Source organism: Tiliqua scincoides, chromosome 2 (genome assembly GCF_035046505.1).
Source record: "Tiliqua scincoides isolate rTilSci1 chromosome 2, rTilSci1.hap2, whole genome shotgun sequence".
Taxonomy (NCBI): domain Eukaryota; kingdom Metazoa; phylum Chordata; class Lepidosauria; order Squamata; family Scincidae; genus Tiliqua; species Tiliqua scincoides.
This window is the reverse complement of record NC_089822.1, coordinates 201426752-201452878: the sequence shown is the minus strand read 5'-3', so window position 1 is coordinate 201452878 and position 26127 is coordinate 201426752. Positions and strand designations below refer to the sequence as shown.

At 44.5% G+C, this 26127-nt stretch overlaps 1 protein-coding gene across 2 annotated transcripts in view; it reads left to right on the top strand.

Moving 5' to 3' along the window:
• The window catches only part of GRK6 (G protein-coupled receptor kinase 6), a 40271-nt gene extending 16939 nt beyond the window's left edge, over nucleotides 1-23332 (top strand). Inside the window, exons 3-16 of one of the 2 annotated variants that reach the window (XM_066614030.1) lie at nucleotides 7174-7286; nucleotides 8677-8754; nucleotides 8995-9095; nucleotides 10164-10256; nucleotides 10588-10651; nucleotides 11263-11403; nucleotides 12831-13021; nucleotides 13435-13472; nucleotides 13926-14015; nucleotides 15664-15872; nucleotides 17302-17439; nucleotides 17560-17697; nucleotides 17888-18022; nucleotides 19973-23332. In XM_066614030.1, the coding sequence (XP_066470127.1) occupies nucleotides 7174-7286; nucleotides 8677-8754; nucleotides 8995-9095; nucleotides 10164-10256; nucleotides 10588-10651; nucleotides 11263-11403; nucleotides 12831-13021; nucleotides 13435-13472; nucleotides 13926-14015; nucleotides 15664-15872; nucleotides 17302-17439; nucleotides 17560-17697; nucleotides 17888-18022; nucleotides 19973-20023 (1580 nt within the window). In that variant the 3' untranslated portion in view covers nucleotides 20024-23332. Of the gene's footprint in view, nucleotides 1-7173; nucleotides 7287-8676; nucleotides 8755-8994; nucleotides 9096-10163; nucleotides 10257-10587; nucleotides 10652-11262; nucleotides 11404-12830; nucleotides 13022-13434; nucleotides 13473-13925; nucleotides 14016-15663; nucleotides 15873-17301; nucleotides 17440-17559; nucleotides 17698-17887; nucleotides 18023-18857; nucleotides 19420-19972 lie in introns of those variants that run through there. The other variant, XM_066614031.1, reaches the window with a different exon arrangement.
• Nucleotides 23333-26127: the final 2795 nt, after the last annotated feature.

Here is a 26127-nt window from a genome sequence, read left to right as displayed (position 1 = left end):
GCCCTTTCAGGATCCTGAAGCATCCTGGAAACCTCTGAGGAGATAAGGCATGAAACAGAAGAAAAATAGGCAGAAAGAAAGGGGAAAATCTGGGATTTTTACCATATCATTCTTCTCCCAAATCAACCAAGGGAATGGTTAAGCCATGGCTGGTTTCTCATAAAGGGTTTTACCCAATTTAATTGGAGCTATATAAATGATGAAGAGCACAGGTTAAACATCTAAAAAAAATAAAAATATGTGGATAAATGGCAGTATTGAGAAAGCTCTGGGAAAGTGTGATACATGTATTGCTGGGAGCAAATAAGACATACAATTATAAATTAGGAGTAACACATGAATCAAGCTTCTTACATGGAAAAGGTACTTTCTCCTTGAACTTTTGTGCGTGTCTTGCTGAGGAACTTTGACTTTGACTGCCGCATCAAACAAGCAGTAATACAAGCTTGCACATGGCATGTTCCTATTCTGGATGTAAGACAGAGGAATAAGTTTTAATTATTGATTACATGAAGCTACCTGTAAGGAAACAGTGTCTTGTCTCCTTTGCGCTGAAGTAGGAAAGGCTCCTGGATAATAATAAGCTGGATTTTTATTTGGCCCTCTGGTGCTGAGAATAGGAAACTGCATTGCAGGAATTGTAGTTCAAAGCCCTTGTTGAGATGCCTATGGAGTCCCAGAAACTTCTCATCTTCTCCATTCGGTCACATGTCATCCTGCACCAGTTCAATGGTCCTGTACGATATTGTACAATTCATGAATATGAGTGGAGGTACAGGGAGGAAAGAAATAGTCCTGAGAAAGCTTTGCACAAGCAGCGGGTGATGTCTCCTGGGGTGGTGTGGCTGGGAAGCAACCATTTTCCCCATTTTCCCTTCTCACCCAAGGATCCGTGGATCCCCTTCTTCCTATTTGGCACCTCCCTTATCTTCAATCTACTCCTCTTCAGCTGAACAGATTCTTTTACATACAGGACGGGTGGGAGACAAACTGAGTTTTTCTCTTTCCTTCTGTGCCTAGCACCCCCTCTGCTGGCAGCTTGCCCAGGTACACCTCTTCCTGCTCAGTGACCTCTGTGCTAGGCTTCCAAGTGGTCACTGCTCTTTGCTCACTTATCATTCCCCAGGATAATAGTTGCAGGTGTCCATGACCATCACCACCTCCTTTCTTACCCAGCCCGTATATTTTAAATTGGGAGAGCTAAGGGGTCCCACTCCTAAGGCTTTATTTCATCCTCCTAGCAAGAGCTGGCAGGCATTAATGAGGCATCCGTGCACTGATGCAATGGTGGACTCTGAATGCACCATTCTATGTGCCTCTTCCCCATTCATCTCAACAGCTATCTGGTGCTGGTAGGAGAGATCCCGAAAGGTGGAGGACATAGCACATAATCTTGGGACAGTTACTGTAGGAGTCTCTGCTTGTGAGCAGACTCCTGGATGTTCCAGAGACTCTTCAAAAGCAATTCCTGCAAGGCTGCTGCCTTTGGTCCATGACAATATTAACATAAGAACATAAGAAGAGCCCTGCTGGATCAGTCCAAAGGCCCATCTAGTCCAACTTCCTCTATCTCACAGTGGCCCACCAAATGCTTCAGAGAACACACTAGACAACAGACACAACGTGCGTCCCGGTGCCCTCCCCTGCATCTGGCAATTGGAGGCAGCCTACCTCTACCTTGCACATACCCACCATGACTTGTAACCCATGATGAACTTTTCCTCCAGAAATTTGTCCAATCCCCTCTTAAAGGCATTTAGGCAAAATGCTGTCACTATTTCCTGTGGCAAGGAGTTCCACAGACTAATTACACGCTGAGTAAAGAAATATTTTCTTTTGTCTGTCCTAACTCTCCCAACACTCAACTTTAGTGGATGTTCCCTGGTTCTGGTGTTATGTGAGAGGGAAAAGAGCGTCCACTCTATCCAGCCCCTGCATAATTTTGTATGTTTCAATCATGGCCCCCCTCAGGCACCTCTTTTTTGGGCTGAAGAGTCCCAAGTGTTCTAGCCTTTCCTCATAGGGAAGGTGCCCCAGCCCAGTAATCATTTTGGTTGCTCTCTTCTACACCTTTTCCATTTCTGCTAATTCCTTTATGATATGGATGTATATCCATATATATGGATTTATGGACATATACATGGACAGTAATATGGATTGATATGGATATATATCCACTATATCCTTTTTGATATGGATCCTTTTTAACCATTAAGGAGTTGTTGGACAAGACCTACATGGGTGGTCAAGGCACTAATGGAGCCTTTCGTCACAGTAGTGGCCCTTTCTGTCTCAGAGAGGCCTGGTATATGAGGCACAGTGGTGATCTCCCCATTGGCACTGGCTCTTCCTTGTGTAATGCTAGGCTGCACTCCTCTGTGGCTCTTACTCAGGCTCTCCAGCCAAGTCACAGACCTGTGCTGTGCCAGCTTTCCTGGATGGTTTTGATGTGCTTGTTGAAAAGGGGCCTCTGAATTGCCAGTGGCAGAATTTGTGTCAATTGCTTGATTTTGATCAGAGACAAAATCTTCTCCCTTGCCTAGTCTCTAGTGCCTACCCCCTACATCTTGCAGGAGGCACAGTCCAAATGGTAGACTACTTGTGAATAGTGATCATCAAGCTTCTGCCTGATGCTATGGAAACACTTAGGTTGAGTCCCAATCTGGCCCTGGTCTGCTCCTTGACAGGTGGTTAACATTATTATCATAGTTGTTGAAAAGCGGTATATAAATACTGTTGTTGTTGTTGTTGTTATTTCTGTTTCCCTGGAACAATTCAGTGGCAATGTCTGCCAGGTCTCCACTGAGCAGAGGTCTTGTGTACCTCCTGTAGTCAGCCACGGGGATGTTATTGTTCACCCAAGCCAGCTCAGAGTTGGCCATGAAGGCCTCAGCATCCACATCCACATGGAACACAGGGATCTTGTTGGCATTTACAGGGGTCAGAATGGGTGTAGGCAGAGGGAGAAGATTAGTCCTTGCCAGATGCACTCCATTTCTGTGGCATGCACCATGAGGCCTTTCTCGTCTTCCAATGCTATTCTTCTTTTTTGGCTACTAGCTGTCTCCAGCCTCAACCTTTCCCCCTTCCAATCTGCTTCTAACATTTTTTCCCTCCAACTTCAGCCTTTTACTTCCAGCTAATACTTGAATTGGTTGGAGGTCATGGCGCCCCCAGTACTGCTGGAATCTGTCTTGGGTTCCTCTGGATTACTTAGGTTCGCCTGTGGTGGAACTAGAGTTGCATTCCTCCAGGCCTAGGGTCTGTGGAGTACTGGAACTGTTAACATGTTTTTGCTGCCTCATAATATGGAGTGCTGTTCTTATCTCTCTATCTACGCTAACTGGCCTGTTGTTCCCAAGAGACAGAAAATAGAGACTGCTTGTTTTTAACTCTAGCTATTTACGGACAGAACACACCAGATCCTTCATGTCTTTGGGGAGAAGTGGTTTCTTGCCAAGAAAATGTAGAAGTCAAAAGGAGCAAAAAGGGGAAAATAACCCTGCCACAACTCATTTTAGTTGCTGGAGTGGCCTATTCCACTAGCCACTATTTAAATTAAGTCAGAAAGCAAAACAATCTCAATGCCTAATAATAATAATAATAATATACAGTATTTATATACCGCCTTTCTTGGTCTTTATTCAAGACTTTATTCAAGGCGGTTTACACAGGCAGGCTTATTAAATCCACGCAGGGATTTTTACAAATTGAAAGAAGGTTCTCTCTTTCAAGAACCACCACATTCAAGATGTTACGCTCCGATCTGGTTTAACATTCTGGCCTCCATCCTCCCACACTCCGAGCAGATGGAACAGCTCAGCTGCAGCTTGCCAGCTGCTTCAAGGTCGCACGGTGCCGGTGGCCTCGAACTGGCGACCTTGTGGATGTTAATCTTCAGGCAAATGGAGGCTCTACCCTCTAGACCAGACCTCCTGCCCTAATGGTTAGCATCAGTACCTACCTTTCACCTTTATCCTTTCTAATCAATTGTGGTTGAGCTGAGGAACTGTAGTTTTTGCTGCCACCATCCAAAGCTCGAGCCCAGACAGGAGGAGGCCATCTTGGGAAAGCTGCCCTTCCAAGTTAACAAAACACCCTAAAATTTGGGGACTACCCTGAAAACCTGCCAGTAGTGAATGTTGGTATTCTGTTAGACATGACAACCTGCCCCTTCCCAAGTGAACTGAGACCAGGCAAGTAAACAATAAAAGGAAAGTAAGTTTATTAAAAGACTGAAAAATCAGAACAATGGAGGGAAAGATGTATATGGGATAAAACAAGGCACTAATCAGCTAACAAAGGAAAAATGGGGTGGCAGGAAAGGTTGGCAAGGAAGTTAAAATGCAAGTGACAAACAAAAACCCTGATATGATTTTTCTGGGTATATTCCTTGCTCTACCTGTGATACTATTTCAGCATCCTGAGAACCCCAATGTGCAGGTAGGTGAGCAAATAAGTCCCCTATGAAGCATCAGGTACCTCTGATATGGGTCACCTGAGTTCCTGGGTTTTTCATTCTTGTAAATCAGGAGGGCTTCATGGTCCAATGAGCTGACTCAAAACCAAGTTCTCTGTTTATTGTCAGAGAAGATGCTTACACAGTAAGCACCACCACAATATGACAAAATGGTTGTTGGTGTTGAATGATTCAGCAGCCCCTTCAGGATTCTGAGGCATCATGGAAGCCTCTGTGGTGAATAAGGTCCAAAACAGATGAAAAATTACAAAATCAGGCATTTTCACCACCAGTTGCCTTCCTTGTAGCTGTGCTAAGCAACTGCTCTAAGCAACTGATAGGAAGGCAGGGTTACCTTGTCCTTACTGTAGAAGCAAACAATAAAAAAGGAGGGGAAGAGACAGGCCCAGAAGTCAATACTGTAGAAAGAGCAGTTCCAGATATCAGTAAAAGCTTTGTTAACTGGCATCCATGTGAGGGGGCCACACCTGACCCACACCAGTGTGTTCAGGACCTACAGCTTGCTCCACAGTCACCACTGGGCCAGACCAGCAGCTGCTCTGCCCCACCTGCCTGTCTGCCAGTCACAGATGCTGGTTAATTGAACTCTCCAGCTAGTAAAGTGCTGGTTAATAAAGCTTTACCAAGACTGTTTTTTCCCCTGAAGAAGTGCAAAAAGCCAAACATGTTTTGGATCTTTAGGAAGATAAAAAAATCTTTCTCGGCAACACACTAGTTCTCTCTCACAAAAAAAGTTTTCTCACCAGAGACAGGATATACTGTGATGGACACCTCTATCCTGCCATAAAATGATTCTTAGGGCTTCTCTAGAGCTATTACATACCCTGGTTTGCAGTTGCTGGCCACTCCCCAGCTCTAAGTACTTTTGCTGGGAGTAGGAGGTCTAATGCATCACAGATCCCTTAATATTTTTAGGAGAGTCCTATAGCTGGAAATTAAAATGAGACCCAATGTGACAATGAGGCAAAACAGAAGGGCTATCTGCTCAGAAAAGTAGATTTCTTAAGGCTAGAATGGAGCCTCCTCTTCCATCTTTGATTTGGATTGAATGAATGCTGATGGACCCGTTAAAGAAGCAACTTTTCTGGAAGATAGATTTTGTACCTTCATCCAGCTGCCCCCTTTCAAAATGTGTGAAGGTCCAATCCTATCCAACTTGCCAGTACCAATGCAACCATGGTGCAGTCCCAATGTAAGTGAACAAACATTCCTTTATCTTGAGGAGGCCTCAGTGACTGCCCCCTCACCACAGCATGCAGCATTCACAAAGTGGGATAGGATTTGACCTTATAGAATTCTTTGAAAAGGTCAACAGGCATGTGGATGTGGGAGAACCCGTGGACATTATATATCTGGACTTTCAGAAGGCGTTTGACACGGTCCCTCACCAAAGGCTACTGAAAAAACTCCACAGTCAGGGAATTAGAGGACAGGTCCTCTCATGGATTGAGAAATGGTTGGAGGCCAGGAAACAGAGAGTGGGTGTCAATGGGCAATTTTCACAATGGAGAGAGGTGAAAAGCGGTGTGCCTCAAGGATCTGTCCTGGGACCGGTGCTTTTCAACCTCTTCATAAATGACCTGGAGACAGGGTTGAGCAGTGAAGTGGCTAAGTTTGCAGACGACACCAAACTTTTCCAAGTGGTGATTGTGAGGAGCTCCAGAAGGATCTCTCCAGACTGGCAGAATGGGCAGCAAAATGGCAGATGCGCTTCAGTGTCAGTAAGTGTAAAGTCATGCACATTGGGGCAAAAAATCAAAACTTTAGATATAGGCTGATGGGTTCTGAGCTGTGTGTGACAGATCAGGAGAGAGATCTTGGGGTGGTGGTAGACAGGTTGATGAAAGTGTCGACCCAATGTGCGGCGGCAGTGAAGAAGGCCAATTCTATGCTTGGGATCATTAGGAAGGGTATTGAGAACAAAACGGCTAGTATTATAATGCCGTTGTACAAATCTATGGTAAGGCCACACCTGGAGTATTGTGTCCAGTTCTGGTCGCCGCATCTCAAAAAAGACATAGTGGAAATGGAAAAGGTGCAAAAGAGAGCGACTAAGATGATTACGGGGCTGGGGCACCTTCCTTATGAGGAAAGGCTGCGGCGTTTGGGCCTCTTCAGCCTAGAAAAGAGACGCCTGAGGGGGGACATGATTGAGACATACAAAATTATGCAGGGGATGGACAGAGTGGATAGGGAGATGCTCTTTACACTCTCACATAATACCAGAACCAGGGGACATCCACTAAAATTGAGTGTTGGGCGGGTTAGGACAGACAAAAGAAAATATTTCTTTACTCAGCGTGTGGTCAGTCTGTGGAACTCCTTGCCACAGGATGTGGTGCTGGTGTCTAGCCTAGACGCCTTTAAAAGGGGATTGGACAAGTTTCTGGAGGAAAAATCCATTATGGGGTACAAGCCATGATGTGTATGCGCAACCTCCTGATTTTAGAAATGGGTTATGTCAGAATGCCAGATGCAAGGGAGGGCACCAGGATGAGGTCTCTTGTTATCTGGTGTGCTCCCTGGGGCATTTGGTGGGCCGATGTGAGATACAGGAAGCTGGACTAGATGGGCCTATGGCCTGATCCAGTGGGGCTGTTCTTATGTTCTTATGTTGACCTTGAGTCAGTAACCAGGACTACTTTCTCTTTTCATATTTACATTTACTACTACTACATTTCTCTTCTTTCCAGACCGAGATTATCACAGTCTGTGTGAGAAGCAACCCATTGGCCGTTTGCTCTTCCGCCAGTTTTGTGAAACGCGGCCGGAGCTGTTGCACTGTGTCAAATTCCTGGATGCTGTGGTAAGCATATCTGTGTGAGGTCCCCCTTTTGCTGGTTGACCCAGTGCAGGTTTGGATTAGGGCAGCATTTCTCAGACTGTTGGTTGGGACCCACTAGGTGTCAGCTAGCTCACTGAAAATTTAGAGCTGAAAATAGAGGGTACAGAGCTGCTAGGCAAGGCAAGCTCCCAGTGGGAGAGAGGTGCGGTACTTTGCCCTAAATAGGTGGGAAAATGGGATGCTAGAAAGAGAGGAAGGTTGTATGGTTGGAGAAGGATCCAAGTCTGTATTCTGCTTTGACTTCTGAGCTCTTTGACTTCTGAGCTGTAATGTTTGAATTCCAAGCTATGTAAATTAACAGTATGAGAATGCTGCATTGTGGGACCTTTGACTGATCGTGGCTTAGGTTTGAAGTTTAAATTGATGATGTCACTACCAACCATGACATCACTTCCAGTGGGTCCAGATTGTCATTTTAAGATGTGGGTGCCAGTGCTAAAAGGTTTAAGAAGTGCCTGATTAGAGGGTCCTAGCATATCACTACATCCAAGGCTGAGTGTATAGAGGTGACTTGACTCTGACCCTGCTGCTTCTATGGCATCTGCATTCTACTCAGAGCTGAGTTTTGTGTTAAATGACTGAAATGAATTGGGGCATATAATTCTATGCAAAGGATATTATAGCACTTATGGTGGATGTTCTCTTCTGGTCTTTTCTGGTCTATTTTTTGCTATATAATAATGGAATTGATTGGGATTTCTTTTGGATTTTTATTTCTAATTGAACTCAAGGAACTAATGGCTTGATCCTACTCCCCAGCAGCACCAGTCTTGCACATGCTGCCAGGGAGATGGCTATTGTGAAAATGCCGTAAAGTGCTTTGCAACGGCCCAGTGGTAGTTGCTGCTGGTGCAGAGGCTTCTGTGGGCAGGTGCTGGCCTCTTGTACTGGGGGAGAGGGAGCGGCTGCTGGACAGGGCTGGACAGCGGCTGCTAGACAGGGCTCCCCAGTGTGGGGAGGGAGAACAGCATAAGGGAAGGCAGGGAGGGGTGGAGAGGGAAGGCAACTGGGCTGGGTGGAGAGGAGGGAGGTTCAGGACCTGGCATGTATGGTGGCAGAAGCTGCCACCGGATCCAATCCCCCGTCCTGGGCCTGAAAACCCTGCATGGGGCTACTCAAATCTTCACCAGTGATTGAGCTGTTCCAGATCCAAGTAGATCCACAGAGGCTCCTAGGACTCAGCATGGGGTAAGGGAATAAATGTTCCCTTACCCAAGGAGACCTCTGGCCGCCTCCCTGGCCACATGGGATACAGTGGTGGCAGTTTTGGTGACACTGTATTTTGGCACAGGCAACTCTGTTAAGATTGGGCTGTAAGTCAGTGATGCTCTCTGCTCTTCACTCAATATAGGCAGAATATGAAGTGACCCCTGATGAGAGACGAAAGGAGTGTGGGCAACACCTGATTGAGACATTCTTAACCCCTACGGTAAGAATCTCTGCAGTTTGCAGTGGCCAAGAAAAGGAGTTTGGTGACTAGTTTCGGGTTACTGTGCTGATGAGGTGGGCTGTTTAATGAGGAGCTTTTGCTTCAGAACTGTACTTAGTCTGTTACAAGTTGAATAAATCACATGCTTGATTACCACTAACAAAGCACCATCTGTATCAGTTAGCAATACCTATAGAACTGTATTTTTTTCCTCTTTGACCCTGGTCCTTTATCCTCCAGAGTGTGAACCATGTACCTGAAGTGCCCCCGCAGCTTGTAAATCCATGCTCTGAGCAACTGGAGCAGGAACCTTGTAAAGAGCTCTTTAAGGAATCTACCAAGTGAGTGGTGGGGTGCGGTTGGGAGGATTTTGTTTCATTATGTGCACATTTCCCATGACAGTAATCACCAGATACCTGCCAAGCTCTAACGTTTTTATCCACTCATTGCATTCATGCTGTTTGATTATTTGTCATTGATAAGATTTAGAGTTAGTTGTACATGAAGCATGAAGGGCATGATTCTTTTCCCTGATTTATGAGATCCAATGGATATTATGTTTGCATTGCTGTATAGTTAACCAAGCTCTTGAAATGCTGCTATCCCAGGTCTTTAAAATCCTGAACAAGGAACCCTCTTTTGACTTTTACTCTGCCTCTCTTGGGAACAGTGTACCTTCATAAAGAATCTGAGGGCATGGTCCAAATGTGCATGATGCAGTAGCCTTGCTGGTGTGCAGCAGGTCTAATTCTGGTGTCTGGATGAGAGAGCATCTGGGTACCATACATCTATCACCTTGTCCATCGGGAAAAAAGGATATAAAAGAAATATGAAAGGCTTGTCTTAAAACTTTCCATACTGCCTCTGTTGTCTCTTTGTAGCTGTGGTAGCATATATCAGTCAAGGTGTGTCTAGATAGGGCTGTTCAAATGGCTGCAAGCAGGATCTTTTCTATACTTGACAGTGGTTATACTTGAAGCAGTAGCTGTATAAAAGGGATACTTCTTAAAAACAAACCTTGCCTCAAGTATCATCCTCTGTGCTCTATATTTTGTTGACTTGACCAGTGTAATTCAAGATCTTGGGCTCAGGTCTTGCTGCTGCCATTGTTCACAAAGCTCTGGCAGTGTCAAAAGCAGTGATGATGTATGTGAACAAAGGCCTCCTGACAGTCTCTGAAAAGGTAAATGCACATCCTGCATTTTCCAATTGCTCTCAAGACTGTATATTACCTGGACTTTCCATTTCTCTGATGTCACCATGGAAGAGTTCTTCAAAATCCCTGAAGAAGTGCAGGCCTTATATTCAGCTCTCTTTTCCCTGAGAATCTTCAGACTCTGGCCTTTTTATTTCCCTGCATAACAAAACCTGATTCCTTATCTCTGATGGTTTCTGCTTTCCTTTTTCAGGCTCATCCATGACTACCTGAGTATGGCACCTTTTGCTGACTACCTAGATAGCATCTACTTCAATCGCTTCCTGCAATGGAAATATCTGGAAAGGTAAACCTTGCTTTACTGTGGGGTCAGCATTATGTATGGCCCTGTTTCGTTTGACCTAGGGCTATTATGTATAGTGTATGGCAGTGGTCATTCAGTGAAAATGAGTTCTCTTTGGCATGTGATTGACTTTTTCCATTATTACCCTTCTATCTCTTAACAAAGAGGTCCTGGTTCCTCCTTTATAAGCAGGAACCTGATGAATTGGGATAATGTGATTGCATAAAATTTTAGAACAAAGATTTTAATTTCCAGGGGATACGAGGAACAGGACAATCATTTCACCTTTATTAATGGACTACTTCCAATTCACTCTAGTTTTTTCTGTTTTCAGGCAGCATGTGACCAAGAACACCTTCCGCCAATACCGTGTCCTAGGAAAAGGAGGTTTTGGAGAGGTATGTAACCTGAACAAGACAAAAGAGATAATTGCCCTGCTTGCTTGCAAGAGGAGTATTGGAAGCAATCAAACCAAACTGGGGTGAAAGAACATACTCCTGTTGATTCATCCCATATTTTTGCGGTCCTAGTATCCCTTCCTGGAAAAAGAACTCTTTGTGCAAAAACTCTGAGTTACCTGAGAGGTTATTGCCCAGAAATACCACCTGAGTGCTGCTGTTCTGCCTGTTTTATTAAATGTGTTCAGCTTCTACTTGCTGCTTTCTATATTTCACCCAACTAGCACTCTCCAAGCAAGGGGTTACTTGGCCTGCCAAAACATGGCATGAATCAACAGGAGTGTGTTCTACCACCCTCATTTTGGTTTGATAACTCCATCATCAGAGCTTGGAAATAATCACATCCTTTTAGCAGCAACAGAGGCCATGAATCACTTCTCATAATATGCTGTAAATAAGCCATTTAATCTCTCAGGTACTGTGGTGGTTTTGCCTTAAAGGTGTTAAAATGACAGTAATGATTTCAGGATCCCATAAATCCCTTTAACAGATAGAGCTGATAAAGTTCCAAGAGTTGCCAATTCCATAATACTTAATTATCTTCTCTCAAGGTTTGTGCTTGCCAGGTGCGGGCTACCGGAAAGATGTATGCCTGTAAGAAGCTTGAGAAGAAGCGGATAAAAAAGAGAAAAGGGGAAGCCATGGCTTTGAATGAGAAGCAGATACTGGAGAAAGTGAACAGTAGGTTTGTAGTAAGTACATAGGAACTGCTCTACTTTTGTGCTAGGGTTGAGACAGTGCCTTGGCCCTGCACTTGGCTCTCATATACCCTAGTGAAATGGTCTCTACCTCATTCTGGGCAGGGCTGCAAGATGTGGACTTCGCTTAGTCAGGCAGCATGAGGAGAGTAAGGGCACAATCCTAACCAGGTCTACTCAGAAGTAAGTCCTATTTCGTTCAAAGGGGCTTACTCTCAGGAAAGTGTGGTTAGGATTGCAGCCTTAAGCTTCTGGCTTTCCCCTATCCTTGGGGGCCATGAGCCCAGTGTGCTGTACTCATGGGCTACTCTCCAACTATCTGATAGGATCTTCAGTGTGCATGGGTCCTTCTTATACTGCTGTTACCCTCTTTCTCAGCTGGGGTGGAATAATCAGGTGGAAAGGACCCACACAATTGGTCTTGTCCATGTGATGCCAGGTGTCAAATGTTACTGCAGTGATGTGGAATGAAACCATGGAAAAACAGCTATGGAAGAAGCCCTTTAGAGGGTCTTACAGAATGGTTTGTGATGGCAGCCAGAGCTGCCTGGGGCCTAATTGGATTTGTCTTTTTTTATAGGCAAGCAGAGGAAATAGTATTTTCTCTACTGACTGAAACATACTAGATTTAAGCCATATTTTTTGCTGTGATTCCTTAACTCAAGAGTTAGGAAGGTTGTTTATCTTTTCAAAAGTTAGGTATACAGTATACAGAGTAATACTTGATTTCTTGCTTAAATTCAGAGGAACTAGGGGAAGAAATAGGTTGTATGCCTTTAAATCAGATGACTTCTGTGTAGTGTATATGGAGACATCACTGATATGAGAGAACTTCGTGTAGCATGTGGGACAGTCTCACTATTTAAAAAAAAATCCTGAAAGATGCTCTGTGTGTAGAATGGGGAAGGGTGTTTTGTTTCTCAGCCCAGCTGATAGGATACTGGAGTGTTCTGTCATCCCAGGTATGGGTTTCCTGATAAGAACCCTGAGCAATCATAATGCAAAGGAATTCTTTGTAGCTGTTGGCAGGCTCTGACAGCTATTGCTAGGAGCTTGCTTCACTTCTGTTTTATATATGCCTAGATCCCTGCAGAAATATTTACATAGTCTTGACAAGACTAAGAACCATACTGGATGCTGCTGCTGTGTTAGTTGTATTCTGACCTTCTCTGCACCTGCCACTCCCCATAATAAGTGGTTCCAAATATATTACCTCTGTTTTCAGCTGCTCCTCACTGCTCATTTTGTGTGCTTTTCTGAGGGCATATACGATAATGCTTCCTGCACAGGATATACAAAATCAACTATTACTTGATCTTTCACTTTCATCCTCTTCTGTGTAGACCAGCGGTTTGTAAAGAATGTGAGGTTATTATGCATCTTTTTTTTCTAGTGGTTGACTGGCCTGCCTTGTGTTATAGGTTAGTTTGGCCTATGCGTATGAGACCAAAGATGCCCTCTGCTTGGTCTTGACTCTCATGAATGGAGGGGATCTGAAATTTCACATCTACCATATGGGAGAAGCAGGCTTTGAGGAACCACGTGCTGTATTCTATGCAGCTGAAATCTGCTGTGGCTTGGAAGATCTCCACAAGGAGAGGATAGTGTACAGGTAAGAACAGTGTCTTCTCCCAGGCTTAGCTGGCTTTCAGGTTGAGATTCTGGGCCAGCAAGAACTTGTGATATTTTTTTACTGCTGCTACTACATTGTAAGGACTTCAGAGTGGAAATGGGAGTTTTCTGTACCTTTTGATTCTCTGACTAGAGGGAGTAGGAAAAAAAAATCTTGTCCAGCACATTTTAAATTGAGTATTTCTGCTTGGTCATTCTCATTCCTGCAGTTCACCATATAAGCTATGTTCAAGCCATGCCTTTATCTTCCCATGGAGCTAGGAGTTTTGAGATGGAGGAAATTCTCTTGGTATCGCTAACCCTTGCTCTCTAGGCCTTCTGATGTTTCTCATGTGCTAGTTCTGGAGGTGGCATCCAGTGTGTCTTGAATCTTATGACATTTTTTTCCCCCAGGGATTTGAAGCCAGAAAACATCTTGTTGGATGACCATGGTGAGTAAATGTCTGGGCTAGGAACTCTGACTTCATATATGGGCAAATAAATCTCTCTCTAGTGTTAATACCAAGTTTTGTTCTGGGTTGGGTGTATTCTACTTTGCTAACTGGGTTTACCCTGCTAACTGGGTAAGAGGCACTTTTCAAGTGGGTGTTCCTCATTTATTTAGCAGAATAACTGGCTTTCCTCACTCCAGCAGTGTCTTTTCCAGTGGCCATCTAATGGTGTTCTTTTGCATCTTTTTAGATTGTGAGCCCTTTGGGGACAGGGAGCCATTTGTTATTTGATCTTCTCTGTAAACCGTTTTGCGAATTTTTTGTTGAGAAGCAGCATATAAATACTGTTAATAATAATAATAATAATAATAATAATAATAATAATAATAATAATAATAATAATAAAAAAAGGTACAAACTGGACTCTTCCATGACTGGCTCTCCTTTGCTAAGGTCACATCCGTATTTCTGACCTGGGGCTTGCTGTTTATGTTCCGGAGGGACAGACGATAAAAGGTCGGGTAGGAACAGTTGGCTACATGGGTGAGTATCCAAGAAGTGCTCTGGTTAGTTAAGTGAGGTCAATATGGAGGTCATGAAGCACATTAACCAAGGAGAGGGTAAAAGCAATAGATATTGCCAAAGTTTGTAGTTCAGGTGAGCACCTTTATAATGGGCAAGAAATCTGTTGAGAACTAACCCCTAAGCCAGATGTTCCCAAACTGGGATGTTGCAACACCCTAGCCAGGGAATCCCATCTCTGCCCCCTTAAGGAACTGGGGGAGAACAAAGGCAGCAATGCGATTGCTGTGATCATGCTGCTACCGGAGATTAAAGTGTTTTTCTTTTCCTTACCTGAGGCAGTGACGGCCTCCTGGGGAATCCAGGAAGCCTACTGACCCCTCCGCAGGACTCCCCTTGCCTCCAAACTTCTGAAAATAATTTTAAAATGAGCACTTTTCATTGCAAAACCAGAAGTGCCTTTTAAAAATTAATTTCAGAAGTTTGGAGGTGTGGGGAGTCTTGCAGAGAGGTCAGCAAGCTCCCCGGACCCCAAGTGACCAGCACTGCCTCAGGTAAGGAGGAAAAAAACCCCTGGCAGCAGTGCGATTGCAGCAATCATGTTGCTGCCTTTGCCCCTCCTCTGCAGGAACTTACAGCAGTTCCCAAACTCCCAGGGAGGGTGGAACCACTGCCCTAAGCTTAGGTTTAGTATGCTGGTATGATGCTATCCTTTGAGCGATGAGAGCATAGTTAAACCCATGTTCAAAGTGAGCTTGCATTTATCTTTCAGTTACTGTGAGATCCATCTGACTATAACTTATTTCATCCTAATTGCTTAGATTTTTCCTCTTGTATTCCATTTGGGCTGCAAGCTCTGTTTGCTTTGTGAGTATGTTAGAACAAGGTGATCTAATTGCTCATAAGTGCACTGGCTGTAAAGCTAACAAATCCTTAATGTTTCTGCAAAGCTTTAGCTTTGTGCGCCTTCTGCTGGATGAGGAGCTGAGGCTGAGCTGCTAGAAGAGTCTAGGTTGAGCATTTTTCTGGTACCCAGGGAGAATGCAAGGAAGTGAAATTATACGGAAGGTTACAGAGTGGCTATTTGTGTCCAAGCTCAATTGTGCAAGAACCTGTCACTCCTTTTCCTGCAGCATCACAGGGTTAAAGTGAAGATGTATGGAAGTCAGACTTGACCAAGGAAATGGAGTACAGTTTTGCTGTCATGTAGTCAACAGGATGAGAATTCTATACAAATCCTATGCAGAAAACTTGATAGTGAATAGAATAAAATTGGCTAATTTGCATTATTTGATTTTGTGCACCTACATTTTGATAGATGTTCTGAAAATACAAACTCCCTTTTGCTCTATTCTAGTACAGGTAGGCTGGGATTTATGATGGGCAATACTGATGAAGGGATACAGATTATAGGTCATGATTAGAAAGGTGGGCAGTGTGAGATGACTCTGTTGTCTGTCTTGGGTGGAGAAAAGGCAGCTGGGAAAGAGGTTACATGCCCCCTTTCCTGTCCACTTGATTCGCTGTAAGTGCTCGTGCTACCACAGTGAACATAAGTTGGACATTTAATTCAGCAACAAAAGACTAATTCAGTAAACAAGTTCTGGGTCAAGTATCCAATTGAATACTACGCACAATCTTGCTCATTTGGTCCATTCTACTTTTGCAGCTCCTGAAGTGGTGAGGAATGAGCGGTACACATTCAGTCCTGACTGGTGGGCCTTGGGATGCCTTCTTTATGAGATGATTGAGGGCCAGTCTCCCTTTCAACAGCGCAAAAAGAAGATTAAGCGTGAAGAGGTGGAACGCCTTGTGAAGGATGTGCAGGAGGAGTACTCTGAGAAGTTCTCACCTGCTTCCCGCTCCCTGTGTTCCATGGTATGCATGCAGTTTTCTTGACCTTGAGATACTTACCATTCTTGGACCATCGTAAAGGGATTCTTCTCTTCTTCTGTGCAGATTGTGGGTGCCTAGAGGAGAAAGTTGCACCCTGGTTCCTGGAAACTACCAGGGGGAACAGTGCACAAGGATTCTAGGTGTGCTGCTGGAGCTAGTTTTTATGTGTAGGGCATCTCTATTTGGTAGGAAATCAAACCAGCCAACTTTTGAAATTCTGTACCATTTCAGATTCAATAGTGTGTCTTCTCAAGGCAACGGTAGCTCGGTAACTAGTACCCTGTATTCTGAACTGGGTTGAATGTGAATATGTAAGACTTGTCAACCCTAGCACCCTACCCCACTTTAGCCTGGTTCTTGGAGCATCTGCAGTTAGCAGGAATATTAAAAATCCTTCATTACCTAACCTGTTGTGTCGGCTCATATGCCCTCTATTAACTCACTTGAGGTAAGGCGGTTTATACTAATCTAATGAATAACCAGTGCTGAGAGTCTTATTAAAGGAACAGGCATCTTGGCCTCTTCTAGTGTATTAATTAAGCAGCAAACACATGGCAGTAGTTTCAGGAATTTCTCCTCCTCCATTTTAAGTAAATGTTGATAGAAGTAGTAAGGGTGTGAAATCATGGGGCTGCAATGTGTGCAATGTGCACACCCCAGTTTGTAACTGTCTTCACACTAGACCAGGGCTTCTCAAACTGGGGCGTTGCGACACCCCAGCCTGTGGGTCCTGAACTTTCCCTTTTAAGGGATGGGCAGAGCAGAGGCAGCTACACGACCCCCAGGATCACATTGCTAAGGGGGGTGCAGGGACTGGCGTGCACTTACCAGTCCCTGCAGCAGCCTTCCGGGGCTGTGGGGAGCCCTGCGCGAACACTTCGCAGGGCTCCCCAACCTTCAAAAAGTGAAAGTGGAGCGATCAAGCTTCGCTTCTAGTTTTGCAGAGGCGGGCTGCAATCACTCTGCTTTCACTTTCTAAGCTTTGGGGAGTCCTGCAGACGGTCGCGCAGAGCTCTCTGCACCCCCAGGAGGCTGCTGCAGGGACTGGTAAGTAAATGTCAATCCCTACACCCCCTCGCTGCCTTCCCCCCTCCCCTGCAAGGACTTACTGCAGTCCTCAAACTCCCTGAGAGTTTGAGAACCGCAGCACTAGACTCTTCCCCTGGCTTGGGTGACTTAAAATAGCCTGAAGGTACGAACCCAGTTACTCCCAACGAGTAACCTCAGCCATGTTTGGGGTTCAGCAAAAGCTTATGAATGATTTAAGTTGTGTTTCTATTGGGTTTGTTTGTTTGGATGGTATTTAACAATTTGGGTTTTGTTTGTTTCCCTGGATGTTAGGCTGCTTCCCTTTTGCCAGGCCATTTGACAGTGCAGAGTCCTGCCTCTAACTTGCTGTGCTATGTTCTAGCTTCTGTGCAAAGATCCCCTGGAACGGCTGGGATGCCGAGGTGCTGGAGCCCAGGAAGTAAAAGAGCACCCTCTCTTTAAACAGTTGAATTTCAAACGGTTGGAAGCAGGGATGCTGGACCCACCATTCAGACCTGATGTGAGTTCAGGATGCACAGTGTGGCTTTGTGGGAGAGTCTTGTTCTCTTACTGCCTATCCACCATGTTTAAGTGCAGGAGAATAAACACTTGATGGTGTTTCTTTCTGCATTCCTCCTAGCCCCAAGCTATTTATTGCAAGGATGTGTTGGACATTGAGCAGTTCTCCACAGTCAAGGGCGTAGAGCTAGAGCCTGTAGACAATGACTTCTACCATAAGTTTGCGACAGGAAGTGTCCCCATCCCCTGGCAGAATGAGGTAGGTGGTCTTCTACACTTAAGGGTGCATTAAAGCTTCTGAGGGGAGGGTATATACCAGGTTTTGTGCTCTTGCCAAAAGGTGGGTGCAGATCTATGTCACAGCTGGCAACAGCAGCTAATTTGGGCCTAGTGCAGTGGGCAGAGAAGGCCAGTGGTGAGCACTCCATCTCTTTTTTGCTTTCTCTTAGATGATAGAGACAGAGTGTTTAAAGGAGCTGAATGTCTTTGGTCCAGATGGAGCTGTACCTTCCGACCTGGACTGGAAGGGACAGCAACCTCCCCCGCCCAAGAAGGGGCTACTCCAACGCCTCTTCAGTCGACAGGTAGTTCCCTGTGGGGTGGGGAGGAGCAGGACTGTCTTGAGATATAGATCTGAAGCACCCAACTGTTGCCTTGAGGTGTTCACTTTCATCTCTTTGCACTACCCATCTTCTATTGCCATTCACCTCAGTCTCTCTAGCTTGCTCTCTGTCAGGTCAGTTCTTACAGTTGACTGACATAAGGATACCTCTTCCCAAATATGAGCAGTTAATATCCAAGGCAGCTTCCTCCCTGGATAATTAGAAGCTCCTCTTGGAGTTTGGTACCTGCAGACCCCAGTTTTGTGCATCTAGTACTTGGAATGTATTTGGGTTCCAGCTGATGAGCAGCTTTACTCTTTCTGGTTCCTTCAGCTCTGCTGCTCTGGGCAAATATGAGCTTGTTTTCTTCTTCTTCTCACTTACAGGCCTCCTCTTATGATCGGCCCAGACTGGCTAGATTGTTCCTTTATTTGGAAAACTCTAAAGAAGTAGTGGAAGAGAGAAAAGGAATGCTTTGGGTTGTTCTTTTGGGGCTTTGGGGCGTTTTCTTCCCTCTTGGGTCTCCATGATTTAGAAATGTGGCCCTGTACACAGATAATGTGCTTGGAGTTGGGTTTTTTGTTGTTTTTTTAAAGGGGTTTGGTCTGCCAGCATGTTGTGTGAATGGAAGTTGATTGATTCTGGCAGGTGTCCATCTTCATGGGCTCACCAGTTTCCAGTGGCATCCCTCACCTTGGGGAGTTCCTCTGAATCCTGCTCTGGTGGCTTTTTGGTGGTAGTTATCTCTGTAAGCCAGGAGGGACCTTAGCATGGCTATCTCTTGCTGGGGCTCTCACAGCATATTTTTTCTTTCCAGAGGTGAGCAACCGCTTCTCCTCCGGCTGCTCTGCTCAGGAAAATGACTACCTGGTGCCCTAACTCCCCTACGGACATACAAGATACGGGGATGTGGACTCTACCTCTTCAGTACCTCCCTCCCCCTTTTATCCCTTCACTAAGTACATGCTGCTTGTGTGCATTACTAGTCTCTCAAGCCACTAATCCTGCTTCCTGCAAACCACCATGAATTTATTTCCTTCTCCTTTGATATGGAGGCAGTAGGAAATTCCTTGGAGTCCTTTTTTGCAGAATCTAAAGCTATGCCATGCCTTCTTTTAGTGGCCATATTATTAGGAAACTCATTTTTCTGTCGCTCTGTACTGAATGACTCTAAATGTTTTCTGACTGCTGATGTTCTGATATTCTGGGCATCTCCTGCTTTCTATAACTAGACCTTACCCTTTTGTTGCTGCAATTACAACATTTAAATGATTGATGGTTCTTTCCTATGTCAAATGCTATGCATCTTCTTCCAGCTGCAGTTTTATTTGATTTGTGTAAGGTCACACCATTTATACTGAGTTCACTAATGTGGAATAACTGCCACCTCACAATTCTGTAGTCTGCCATAGGGTTGATGAGCAATAATCCCTCTAAGGGGTCTGCACCAGCATGCAGACCCCTTTGGCTGCTGCATGAGAGCCCTGTGGTTTTTCCAGACATATGGCAATGACATCATATGTTATTGCTGGACTTCCAAGAACTCCAAGCTGTGCAGAGCTTGGCTTCCCAGGGCTTTGAGTTGCACGGCTGTGGTGATGAGATTTTCTGCAACTCATAAATAAGCATTGAAAGGCTGGGGGAAAGACCCACCTTGGATGTAGAGAAGAGTGTTAGAAGGTTCCGCAAGAGCCTCCTGCCAGTTCTGTGAATTGGCTTCCAGAGAGTACTAGGAGAAATTCCCCTAAGAGATTTGTTTTGATATTTGGGCCCCAAATTCCTTTCTAAACAATGGTGCCTTTCTGTGAGGAATGGGAAATCCTATGTCTGCCTGCCTGTTGGAATAACGACTGAACTCACTCTGTGCTTGCTGTGTGCTCTTTCTTTTCCCCTTGCTTTCCCTGCCCCACCCCTTACTCTGCCTCACTCCAGGACTGTTGTGGGAACTGCAGTGAAAGTGAAGAGGAACCAACTCGCCTGTAGGTCCAACCAGTTCATCTTTTCTCTGCGCCTGGCCAAGCAGCGAACTGACTAAACAAAGGAGGTGATACTGGTCTAGCACTGGCTTGGTTTACAGTCTGGCACATGCTACCTGTACGAGTATGGGCTCATCATTTCTGGGTGGCAGCACCAGGCCCCCACTCTACAGAGGAAGTGCTCCAGGATTGGGGGAGTAGGATCCTCCACAAGTTTTTCAGTGTACTGCGGAGGGATCACTCTGCCACACTTCTTCCGTAGCAAAGAGATGATGTCAGGAGCTAGTGAAACATTCCAGGGCTGGCCCTGGCCCCGGCCTTAGGTCTCCCATCTGTTCACCTGCTGGAGTTTGTTTTATATATTTATATTGATATATCTATGAATGTATGTATATAGCATATGTAAATTTTTTATTGTTTGGGGCGGTCCGTCTGCATTTTTCTCCTCTCTCCCCCCCTTCACCTTGATGCTCAACTTGCACCAATAACTTATAAGAAACAAATGAGCAGATTTGCTCCCCAGACAATGAGGTCCTGACCTTTTTAATATTTGTCAAGCAGCTTTCCCAGGGTCCTGTGGAATATCCAGCCAATCTGCTGGTATAGATGGCTTGTGGGAGTAGCAAAGGTAAGGCAGCTGCAGACTGCAGTGCAAGAGCAATTGCTGATGATTAGTCTGGACTAATCAGTTTGCCCTAATCATGCCCCCCCCCCAGTGAACTTGCTGTGCCACTGTAAAACAGTGAGAGTAATGGCAACCTGTGAGACTCACTTAGACTTGTAGACATGTCTAGGCCATACCCACCACTCTTTCTGAAGTAGCAGACTGTAGTCTTATATCTGAAGCCTTGACTCAACAGGAGTAAGGAAGTCCTAGAATACTAGATTTCTTGAGACTGTTCCATTACTACTGTTAGCATATTGGTTTCTAGCTTGATATCTTGTGTGGAACTCTCATGAGGGGCTGATACAAACAGAGAAAAGTTGGGGGAGAGGCTGTATCTCTTTTGTCTTCTGCTGGGAAGCCTCCTTAGGAATTGAGCATTTCTTTTTTCTTTTCCTTGCCACCCCAAAGAAATGAAATGATTCTACTATCTGTGTTAGTAATCCTTTCCAAAGGGATGACTCCAAGGGATCACTTGTGCCAATATGGAAGCATGCACATGCTCAAACCAGGAATCTGCAATCCTCAGTGCTCTTTGTCAAAGAGTCACACTCCATGAGAAGTGGAAGATCTGTGATGGGCTCTCCCAACTGTGGTCGCAATCCTAACCAATTTTCCAGCACTAACATAAGGGCAATGCAACTCTGAGGTAAGGGAACAAACATTGCCCTACCTTGAGGAGGCCTCCGTGACTGCCCCTCAACTGCAGGATGCAGCACATGCCCTAGTGTCACAGCTATGCCAGTGCTGGAAAGTTGGTTAGAATTGTGCCCTGTTTCTTTTTCTTTTCGCTATAAGCATGTGCTAGAAAACTCTAGCACTGGCGCTGAGGGGGAGAGGTAAAGTAACTCTTTTAGTACCATTTTTCCAAAGTTACTCCCCAAAGCTGCCCAGCAGAAAAAAGACAAATGTGTGCCTGCATTCCCCAGTGTTGTAGGTAGCAGCTGGGAGGGTGCAGGATTCATTTGGTCCATTACATGTAGTTTGGCTCTTCGTTAGAGGAACACACACACACATAAAGGAAAAATGTTGAGCAAGTCAGTCATGGATCTACTGCTTATTTTGCCACACAAGGGCATATATTGCTGCACGTCTGCCTTCATGAAACTCTGCTGAGCAAGCCTGTTCCAGTCCTGCTTAGGTCTGCTCTAAAGGTGTGAAGTCCTACTCCCTTCCTCACCCTGCCTTTCATCCCCAATGTCTAGGGTGCACTTCTTCAAGTTCCCAGCAAGTAATGCCTACCTCCCAATATATGTGTGTGGGGCTAGTTTGCTGTAGGGCCATGACCTCCTCTAATCTCCTTTCCGGGTTCACCTGTGGTATCTCATGCTTATATTGCACTGATCTTGGTAATACTGAAACTATTCTGAATTAATTTCTTGTTCTCAAAATAATGAAAGCTTTTATTGCCTTGGTACAGAAGTGAACGGAGGAAATACATTGTCAGGTGCTGAGCAGCTTCCTGCTCTTCCCCCCCCCCCCCCGCGGCAAATGTGGGGCTTCAAGTAGGTTTGCTCCTAAATGGGGAAGGAGCAACTTCTCTTCAGTGCTTTCTATGTTGCCTCTGATAGAGCCTCTGTGACTGCCTTCTACCCCTGATTGTTCTCTGCACCTTCTCATACCTTTGACAGCCTGTCATTCAACTTCTAGACTACATTCCAGTGTACTTTCCTTACCTCTCTTTTTGGAAGTTCTAACTGTGCTTGAGGAAAGTATGTGCGCATTTGTCTGTTTTTCCCCTCTCTAGTATTTCCACAATAAATTTAGTTCCTCCTTTTCAAAATACTGTATCATTTTGTGGCCATCTAAAGCTGAGAATTTAGCCATAAATATCATGTATGAATTAGTTACTTGGTCCCAGTCAGTATCTTAGATCTGATCTACACATTTAGATCAATTTTAAATGGGCAACGTATGTGCATGGTGCTGCAGTGCTGAATACAACAGAGACAACTTGTAGTGACTGGGAAAAGATCAGCGGTTCATTACAAGCAGTGATTCCCAAACCTTTTAGCATTGGGACCCCCTCTTTAGGTACGACAACCTGTTGGGGACCCCCCCCCCAAAGACCAGAAGAGATGTCATTAAGCAGGAAGTAATTGCTTTTAATAAATCACACTTTTTAAATAAATCACATGTAGTGCTCATAAAAAACCACATTTGGAGAAATGGATGGAAAATTACTGAGACAAAGAGAGCCACTAGTTAGAGATGACTAGTTGTCAGCTATTTACAGATGTACATCAATATTTTGAGACATTTGAGGGCTTAACTGTGCATTCCTGTCTTGACTATTTCTTTTAACCTGGCCTATCCCCCCACCTCTTTCCTGTTCAAAGTGATACCTTCCCATACATTATTTTCTGTTTTACCAACCCATTTCTGCTCTGTATTAGCACTTTTGTAGAAGATTATATTAGTTTCTGGGCCTGACTCTTGTAGCACTGAATGAACTAAGATAGATGAAGAGAGAGAGAGAATGATGATACCTTGAGATGTATGATGCAGGATATCTCTGTAGAAAAGTTGGAAATTGGGGCATGTTACTCCCCTGGTACTTTTGCCCAGGTGACAGTGTGTCTGGAATTGTTTCTCCTTTTCTCCCCCTTTCTACCGGTTTTCCCTCAAGTGAGACTGCAGAATAAAAGGACCTCCTGTGAAATTACTATTGTGTGGCCCATTCATAAGTGCAGTAACATAATGGTAGTGGAAAGCTTGCTTTGTGAGTACATCTTGAGATGTACTCTTGGGGCTGGCACCCCTGTTGTAAATTGCATGGAAGTACAGCATCAGATCTATCACACACTTGTAGGAGTGTTAAAAGGCCTACTTCAGTATTGCTGCAGTTTCTGTCTTCATTAATGTGCATGTGTATCATGACTCTAACATAATTTTTAGACCTCTTAAGCCATTTCTGGCCGACATTGCATATGTGCAACAGGGATCAAATGTATAGCCCAACCTGTGGGCTGGGCAGAAATGAGTTAAGACAGTTTTACAAATCCCTTTCCTACCTGAGTGGGAAATTCATTATGAGTGGTACAGTCCAAGCTGTACAGTCCTATAGTTACAGTCTAAGCTGTACAGTCCTATAGTTACTCATGCTTTTGTAAACAAAAGGTACAAGTTAGTTCTAAATGTGCTGTACCTGTGTAGCCCACTGAGACTCCAGACCTATGTACGCTCTCCGGGAGTAAGACTCACTGAATAAATTGGGATTTACTTTTAAGTAAATCCATACAGAAGTGCAATATACAATTGCTTGACACTGTATTATAATCTTATAACACTCTTATAATCTTATGTCCTGTATCATGGGGTATAGATCCTTGTTCTCAGAAAAACTGGGTATAGCTGTGAAAAGCATTCTTGCCCATGGCTTAAGCATCAAGTAACAAAATGGGAGAAGAGTGTTCCCATGCTACAAACTACCTGCAGATCCCATCTGGAACAGGCAGAATATTTTATATTAGGTCAACCTGGCAGTCCATTAGCACTGCTTCCATCTTCTCTTTGATACCTCTAGGTACCTGTTTAGGGGTCTCATTGGGTCAGATGAGATAACTGGGTATTGTCTTCATGTTGATTATACTTATTGCAAAATCTTTAATGAGATTTTGCGTTTTCATGTAGCTTTGTAAAATGTTAGAATGCCATGGGGGGGACATAATGGAGGTTGCAGGTGTGAGAACTGAAATGTTTCAACAGTAAGTACTACCTTATTGAAAGACATCTGAGTTCCCTGCAGCCTCAATAACTGCATATTTACTGTGCAGTAAAATGACCATTTAGTCAATTTAGCTTTAAAACTTAGACTAAAGTGGCTTCTAACCTGGCATGCTAACTGATGTGCCTTTATTTGCCCAAGAAAAGTAGTGTCAAAGGGCTGAATATTATATATATATTGGTAACCTTCAGTCTCGAAAGACTATGGTATCGCGCTCTGAAAGGTGGTTCTGGCACAGCATCTAGTGTGGCTGAAAAGGCCAATCCGGGAGTGACAATCCCTTCCACACTGGGAGCAAGTGCAGTCTGTCCCTGGTCTGTCTCCCTGGCTATGGGCCTTCCTTCTTTGCCTCAGACTGTTGGCCAAGTGTCTCTTCAAACTGGGAAAGGCCATGCTGCACAGCCTGCCTCCAAGCGGGCCGCTCAGAGGCCAGGGTTTCCCACTTGTTGAGGTCCACTCCTAAGGCCTTCGGATCCCTCTTGCAGATGTCCTTGTATCGCAGCTGTGGTCTACCTGTAGGGCGCTTTCCTTGCATGAGTTCTCCATAGAGGAGATCCTTTGGGATCCGGCCATCATCCATTCTCACGACATGACCGAGCCAACACAGGCGTCTCTGTTTCAGCAGTGCATACATGCTAGGGATTCCAGCACGTTCCAGGACTGTGTTGTTAGGAACTTTGTCCTGCCAGGTGATGCCGAATGAATATGCTTGTGAATGTTTGTCTAAAGAATAGTTCTGCAAAAATCAATAACAAAATATGCTTGGGGATGAAGCTACTCAAAATCAACCTAGTGCAAGCATGCCTTGATTGAGCTAACCTAGGCATCTATAGTGACCTTCCAACTGTGTATTAATCACTCTTTTTGGTTAGAGCACCGATGAATTGCATCTCTAAAAGCATTATTGGAAGGTATTCTAGAATGGTTGATTCATACATGTAGATTATTCCAGCATTCTATGTTTAGCCAGCAAAGAAAGAACCCAGTTCCAACAGTGTTGCTAACTTTCAATGAGCTAGCATGGGAAATGCCTTCAGTCTGCAGCTGTGAAGGTTGCCAACTGTTCAGGATAGCAGCTTTGGAAGTGAAGACACCCACAAGGGATATGTAGTAGACCCCAGTTTTAAGCTCTCCTGCTAGATAGCTTATTCACCCACTCATTCCAGCTGTAGGAACATAATTTCTAATTATGGCTGCAACATTTAATCAATTAAAAACACACACATTTTGATTGACTAAAAAAGTGGCCCTAATAAGTCAGTAGATTTTAAAAAATTTTCAGTTGTTGCAGTACCTATAAAAACTGTAGGTGGCAAGTCCCATCTGAGAAAAGGTATGCCCTGCTGTGGCAAGAGAGGAGATGTGTCTTAAGTCAGTGCTTGTTGTGGCACATGTGCACCATCTTAAAGCAAGCAGCAGGGCTGATCCAGCAGGGCTGTTCTTATGTTCTTAAGCATACTTTTTTCTTTAGCATTTTTTTCTTATATGCAAATTTATACAGGACTAATCAACAAACATTCTGAAAAATCAGCTAAAGAAACCAGTTGTGAATTCTGTCATCAGAATTCATTCATGCCAGGATGCAGCTTTCTTGTTCTTTTGTGTGCTTCCTGAGGCCTCTGAAGCTGGACCAGATGGGCCTTTGGCCTGATCCAGTGTGGCTCTTCTTATCAGGCTGCAGTCCTAATATTCCCAAATGTAGTGTGATTAGATTGCGTTC